This window comes from Pelecanus crispus, chromosome 6, assembly GCF_030463565.1.
Source record: "Pelecanus crispus isolate bPelCri1 chromosome 6, bPelCri1.pri, whole genome shotgun sequence".
Lineage (NCBI taxonomy): Eukaryota > Metazoa > Chordata > Aves > Pelecaniformes > Pelecanidae > Pelecanus > Pelecanus crispus.
The window spans coordinates 3,466,825-3,473,971 of NC_134648.1; the positions used below are offsets into that span (position 1 = coordinate 3,466,825).

Sequence of the window (7,147 nt, forward strand, 5' to 3'; positions counted from 1 at the left end):
TGTCAATTATTAAACTGTTCTTATCTCACCCCAGGAGTGTTTCTCACTCTTCCTCCTCCGATTCTCTCCCCCATCCCATCGGGGTAGGGGGAGTGAGCGAGCGGCTGCGTGGTGCTTAGTTGCTGCCTGGGGCTAAACCACGACAGTTGGTTTGGTTTTTTTTCCTTCTGTGCTTACACTTCTCTGGTTCTCATGCTAAAAATGAAGTAAATACTTTTTGTTGTACGGATTCAGTACTTTAGCTAGCCCATGATGTGCTGAAGATAACTGTCTTTATTGCTGTAAAGCTGTTTTTATTTGACTTTTCACTTAAGGAAGCTGTTTATACCTGCTTTTTTTTTTTGTTGTTTTGAAGTCTCATCTTGCAGGAATAACTGGATGATCGCTAATCATTGGATCAGCAAAGTTTAGTAATAATTTCACAGCAGTCATGAATCATTTTGCAAGGTGTTTGAGTAATATTTTCACAAGTGAGATCTGTATCACCAGTTAAGCATTTCAGTACCCTTTGCCAACCCCTCATATACGTCTGTAAGCTTATTCCTTTGTGATCTCTTCATTTGTCAAAGGTTTTCCTATATTGCCTTGGTTATTCAGTAACGATCAACTAATATAAAACCCTAAAATATCATATCAATACATATATAAAACAACCCTTACTTTTCTGTAAACGGAAATAAGGACAAACAAGGAGAACTGTAAACTACAAAATAAATTAATTCCCTGTTTCTTATCTCACAGGCCGTTTGGATTCTACCTCTTTCACATACTGATTGCAAAGCATGGGGCTGCTTAAGCACAGTTCCCAGTGCTTCTGCACTGCCTAGAGCTCACTAGCTCTGAATTTAAACACTGCTAAGGGGATGCTTTAAGCTTTATGTTAGGCATAGATTATCTGAGGGAGGATAAAAGGGAAACTTCAGGCTCCTAGCATTGCCTCTTCTTCACTTGCATACAGCCATTACTCCCAAACAGTTAATCAGTGCCACCCTGACTGGTGATCCCAACTTGCTCATGACTTGTCCTAGTCCTACTGCATGTCCAAGAATTTCTGCTCTGCCATGCATGTTATGCTGTAGCAGTGACCTAGGCAGCTATAGCTGCAGTAACTAGTCCAGATAGTCCGAGGGTATTATGAGGACTGGAAATATAATGTAGAAATCATGTGCCTGGAACAAAGTCCACAAATGTGAGAAAAAGAATGCAATCCTGTGCAAAATATTTCCGCTACCTCTGTGTGAACTGGCATGTCTATATGGCATGGTGCAGTACTACACAGGTATTTTGTCTCAGATTCTGTTAGTGGAATAGCTGCATTACTTAGGAAACTAGGACCAGTGCTATATTACTATGTGTTTGCATAAATACATTTCTTCCCCTTATTGTTCAGAGATTGCTGTGTTACGCAGTGTACATGTATCCTTCAAGTCCTGCGACACACAGAGGCAGTATTCTTCATGAACTTTCTGTTAGAAAACAGGTTTGGAAAAGTGCAGCTCAGGAAATGAAAAGATTAAATGGCACAAAGAGTGGTTTGTTCCACTGCTTTGTGGTGCTTATGGCTTCTTTAATTGAAATAAAGATTTTGAGCAACTAGAAAAATTGTGACTGGCTTTTTTTTCCCCCCTTTAATATTTTCTAGGATGAAACTAGAGCAGAAGTTCCCCCTGGAGCACCGCAGGAAAGATCTGCAGTTATTGTTGAAATAGACAATATGGAGCTAAATGAACTCCGAAAAAGGTCAGGACTGAGAGCATGTATTAGCAATATTGTTTTCCTCACAGCTGTGTTGTAAGCGCGAAAGTAATGTTTTTCTATCCCTCTAAGGCATTTTGGGGAAAAAAGGAAAGAAGTACATTTACAGTGGATTAAATGAATCATAGTCATATTCTTGAATTATTATTATCTGGTAATACTTGTGGTTTGTTTTTGTAAAGATATGTACTTATCACTGACTTTATTTCAAAATCGAAAGCATCTTGTTATAATTACGTCTCCATCACAAAAAAGAACATTCCTTAATAAAAAAGAACACACAATTAACTCTTCAAGTACGTAAAATACTGATTTCAGTTTTCATTTTGTCATAGGCTTGCAGAGTCTGAGCAACAATATGATTCAGTGCAGCAGGCGCTCTCACAGCTGACAGAAACGCTGTCGGAAGAGAAGAGGAGGAGAGAAGCTGCAGAAGAGGCTCTTGGACTCTCTGAGGAGCGAAGTAACAGGTAGAATACTTCTGTCTGTAAAACACGTTTTGGTTTTTTTTTTCTTTTGAAATAGAAGTGCCTGTAAAACACGTTTCTTTTCTTACATTTTTGAAGTGTGTGACAGATTGCTGCATTAAACCCTTATGTAGGTATGAAATAACTTGCACGTTCAGAGAGCCAAAGCCATCCTTCGCTTCTGCTTCCCTTGGACAAATGCATTCTGAGGTTTTCATTTACACTATGCCTGGTGTAAATGCAAAGTGTACTACAGAACTGGAAAATGGAGTGTCAGACTTTTAGTTTGCCTTTTATTTTTAGTGAGATTAGTGATAGGTTTTGCTATGGGTGTTAGATTTCTCAGCAAATAATTGAACAAACAAATAATAGAACCTGTTTGTGAGTCCACAGTACCTGACGCAATGAAAATGCATGTGTAACTGTGTTAAAAGCTAAGTCTAACTCTGTGGATCAAGAAATTTTATGGCCTTTGGGATATTTTTTTTTCTTTATTTGATTTTTTCCTTCAGATGGTGGACTCAGTAGTGAGTGGTATTTGTTTTATTCCGAGTTAGAAAAAAATCTCACATATAACAGCTTTAGTGCAGCCACTGTTTAGATTTAAAATGTCATCACCCATCTGCCTACATAAAGTGTCCACCACTACCATCATCTGAAAATCACTCTTCAATCAGCTAGCGATGATAGGGGTTATTCTGAATAAATAAAACACCTTGAGAGTAGATTGCAAATAGAGGCTGAAAAAGACCTGGCAACATAAACTAAGTCTTACTGCTTTTTGTGGGGACCTTCCCCCAGTAATGTAAGGACACAAAATAATGTTTGTTCTGTGAATTCAGTACTTTAAAAGAGCAGATAATTCAGTGCACCGTTGTCTCCTTTTAATTTTTCTCTAGATTTGAAGTAAGCAGCTACAGGTCTGTACCGAGTGAATACACGGTTCAGATGGAAACTGAGGAGGAAAGGGAAGCCTTAATCATCAATCCTAGTGAACATGTTATTGTGCGAAAGGTAGGTAAAGGAAAGCTTTTAAAAACCCCTAGTTATAAGCTACTTAAAAGTATATTGTATACTGCTAGTTGCAGACTGAAGATGGCACAGCTCATTATCTCCTTCATGCTACCCCTTTCTTTTTTATGTCTTACCTCTGCTATACGGTTCTTTCACCCTTACTCACTCTTGGAGTGCCGATTTCCCTTCTGGGTTGGGTTGTCCTCTTTACATGTAAACATTGATGTGAAGCAGCTACTTGTCTGATCTGCCTTGTCTCTGAAGAGCTGACTGTGAAGTGCTTTTTTTATTGTGTTAGGTATCATGGGGATGGGTGGGCCATAGAGGCATCCATTCAGAGTAGCAAACTACTACTGAAACTACACTTTACTGAAGAAACATCCTTAATTTCTTTCTGTTTGGGTTGTGGCTGGTGAGTCAAATACAAGCAGCTGTGTAAGCTGTACCATAGAGCACATTACATATGTCCAAATTAAAATGTGAGTAATCATATTTATATTACACATGCAACCATTAAATAAAATGTGTATGCATATAATTATGCATTTTCATCTCCAGTATGTATATGTAATTACATAATACACGAATACCTTGTATCCATTCCTCTCCCCTTTTATTAATGCTGTTTTCTTTGGCCTTTAAATCATTTATGCTTACAGCCTGTGCTGGAGCATCCATTGCTGCATCAGAGGCAAAAGGTTTATAGTGCCTCAGAAATCTAAGTTGCGGTGGAACTTCTCATTTGTATTTGTGATTGCTTATTTGACATTTTTTGTTTCCTAACCAGATGAAAGGGGGAGCCCTTTCCTTCCGAAGATGGCTTCGAGGGAGAAGTCTTTACTGTTCTAAGCTGCTGACCTCCAGAGCAAAATCCCGCTATTTATTCCTCACGTACCTGGTTACACTGCATCTTGTTGTTTTACTGTGCCTCACTGGTGTTCTCTGAATACGCTACATTTTCTGGGTAAATTATTTCCCTGTAGGTAGTGGTGTGCCAATTCAAGATAATAGACTTTTCACATGCTGCTGTTAATCTATGCACTGGACACAGTTGTATATATTCTTGTTACACTACATGAATCTTGAGCTTCTTAAAAGAAATTTGTGTATATCACAGTTGCTCCAAAGTTGACTTGAATTGCTCTTTAACAGTGGAATATTATATTTGCTAAGGAGAAAATATTCCCCTCTGCCCTATAAAGAAACTGCTGCATACCAGTTATTTAATATTGTTTGTGAGTACATAATGATTGATTACTACTGAATGGGTTGTAAATGATATCTTTTCTATATAAATTTTATTTTAAGAGTTAAACTATAAATTTTAAAGGAATATTCAGCTATTACTGTTTATTGGCTTCTTGATTATAACAAGAAGTTTTATAGAGTGCAATAAAGGAAGAACTACTGGTTTGGGTTTTTTTTTTTTTCTTTTTCTGAAAATAAAAGATTCAAGAAGGTTCTTTGGCCATACAGTTTGTAATGGCTCTGACAAGGTACACAGATATGTATATGGTAATGAGGTAAGCGGATGATTAAAGATTCAGTAAAGATTCAGAACTGAGATGACATGAAGAAATGTCTTCAACTTCTTATATTCCTTTTCTGTTGGTTGAAGGTGCAATTTCTGTAGCTTTTCTCGTGGATTTTTGTTTGGTTTGTTTTTTGGTTTTGTTAATTCACTTGCACTTCTCGTCTTGGTGGGTTTAGTTACTGCATATCTTTGGGGCAAAATGTTGCTCAGCTGCTCAGCACGTGAAATTCTTCAAGCTTATAAAGACACAGCCTGACATATTTTACATGTTTGGGCTTCGAGATACAAACGAATAAAGGGTACATTCTCAGCTAAGAGGCTATAAGCAGCAGAGGATTTGCATTCAGTTTCTGTAGACATGTAATAGTGTTACGCATGGCATATTAATACATCCGTGCTCTCTGAAAGTGCACAACTATTTCTCTGATTCAGAAAATAGCTTATTTATGAAGACTGTGGCCGCTGGAAGCTAGAAGGTTGTTTTTACACCCTGTATTGTTTGTTGGTGTTTGTTCTGTCTGCGTTTCCACTCACATCTGTATAAAATGGAGATAAAATCACAACAAGCCGAGTCTAAACAAGTAGACATAAAATCCCAAAAAGGGAGTAGCCATTTGATTTCCTCTTTGCTAGACTAAAATCCTAAACATCTTGTGGCAAAAGAAAAACCTAATGAGTATGGAAATGGAAGGATTCCATCGGTTTTACTGATGGGCAGATGTAAGGTTGACTTTGAAGAGATGCGAGTTATCTGCTTAAGGTCCAAGGATTCTTGTATGCGGGGTCTGCTGCGCAGTTGCGTGACAGGTAAAGGGGTTGGCTGGCGTTTACGTTTGCAGAGTTAGCATTTACCAAATTGTATCTGATGTTCTGCATCACTTGTGTTTGTTGTATGGAACAGGAAACACTGCCAACTCTAGTTACCACTGTAGGTAAATCCTGTAAACTTTCTTCTTTTGATGGTTCTTTAATATTTCTTAGTCTAGTAAAGGTCCGGATTTTTATATAAATCCAATATATTCCAATATAATTGATGTCTTTTTGTTGTTGTTGTGGTAAAATGGCAATGGCTTATCTCTTTTGAGTGGCTGATTGCTGATTCAGTCCCTGTTTTCAGCCATAGAGTCACCCAAGTGCTGAGATAAGTCAGCTATTTTCAGTCTTTGCGCCACACCAGCAAACAGGTACAGTTGAAACATGAGTACTGTACATGGTAAGACTTTTCCCTTTCCAGCTCGAAGATGGGTGTTAACAGAACGATAATGCGCTATTCTTAGCTAATTGTGTTATAATGAAGCAGAATGCTTTCCAGCGACAACGGTGGACCTACAAATCCTTCCAGTGTTACTCATCTCGTGTGAGGGATTTTTGTCTTCGGGGGAGACGACAGCCCTCTGTCATGAGGCATAGCAAGTTAGCGAGTGGGAAAGGATCCAGCGATGTTAGAAATTCTGCCCTAATTTATCCAGGCCTTTGTGCTGTCACTGTGATAAGCAGAAACTGAGAAAAAAGTTTCCAAAAATGGCTTGACACGTGTAGATATTCTGTGAACTCCATTCCAGAAGCTGATATAAATGTAATAGAAGGTGAGATCATGTCATTTACAAAGAGGCTTTTACAAATCATCACCATTTCCTGGGTAAGTATTGCCCTGAGAGTTTTTTCATGTTACAGTTCATGATTTTAATGCTTCGCTTCACTTGGTCTGAGATTTTCTGGGGATTTACACACTTGCCGGACTTGGGTGCTGTTGCCTCAAGCTTTGAAGGAATTCCAAAGGCTTTCCTGGTGTCAGGTAATTCAGGTTTGACTGCAGGGTGGCAGGGAAATGTGCAGACGTTCCTCACTGCTGGAAAGGATCGGTAGTGTGCAATGAAGCCTTCTTAGCCTGTCTGAAACCTGGAAGAACGCTTCAGTAGTGTTTGCTGTCGGGGTGTCGGGCCTTATGCAGAAACCAAAAGAAAGTTCTCTGTTAACTGTATGTAATTCTGCACTGGGAATTAGAAAAATAAAAATTGAAACTGAAAATCAAAGCGAATTTAGGAAATTTATTTAGGAACTTCATCTGGTGAAAAGATTTCCAAACAGCTGCTTTGTGAAAATGATTGTTAAACCTGTAACTGCAGCAGCTGTAAAGCAATAACACAACTCAATCAATGAAAGTTTTCAGTAGTGCTCTTTATCACTTCATTAACCTTGTAATTAAGTAATGATAAGCAAAGCAAGATAATTTAAAAAAAAGGGGGGGGGAATGAACAAATTCAGCCATTGGTTTTATTAGTAAGTGTCAGTAGCTTCTCTGGAATCTAATCAATATGGAGCAAAAGTGTAAACCAATTGCTGCCAGCACTCCAAGGTGTAACCTGTGCGGAGCAGC

The 7,147-nt window shown here is 38.4% G+C and overlaps 1 protein-coding gene across 4 annotated transcripts in view; it reads left to right on the forward strand.

Moving 5' to 3' along the window:
- Positions 1 to 4,686, forward strand: part of LOC104031827 (uncharacterized) — a 46,780-nt gene extending 42,094 nt beyond the window's left edge. For all 4 annotated transcript variants that reach the window (XM_075713331.1, XM_075713332.1, XM_075713333.1 and 1 more), the window contains 4 exons: positions 1,643 to 1,740; positions 2,091 to 2,225; positions 3,122 to 3,236; positions 4,024 to 4,686. In XM_075713331.1, coding sequence (XP_075569446.1) covers positions 1,643 to 1,740; positions 2,091 to 2,225; positions 3,122 to 3,236; positions 4,024 to 4,182 — 507 coding nt within the window. In that variant the 3' untranslated portion in view covers positions 4,183 to 4,686. The remainder of the gene's footprint in view (positions 1 to 1,642; positions 1,741 to 2,090; positions 2,226 to 3,121; positions 3,237 to 4,023) is intronic.
- The last annotated feature ends 2,461 nt before the right edge of the window (positions 4,687 to 7,147 follow it).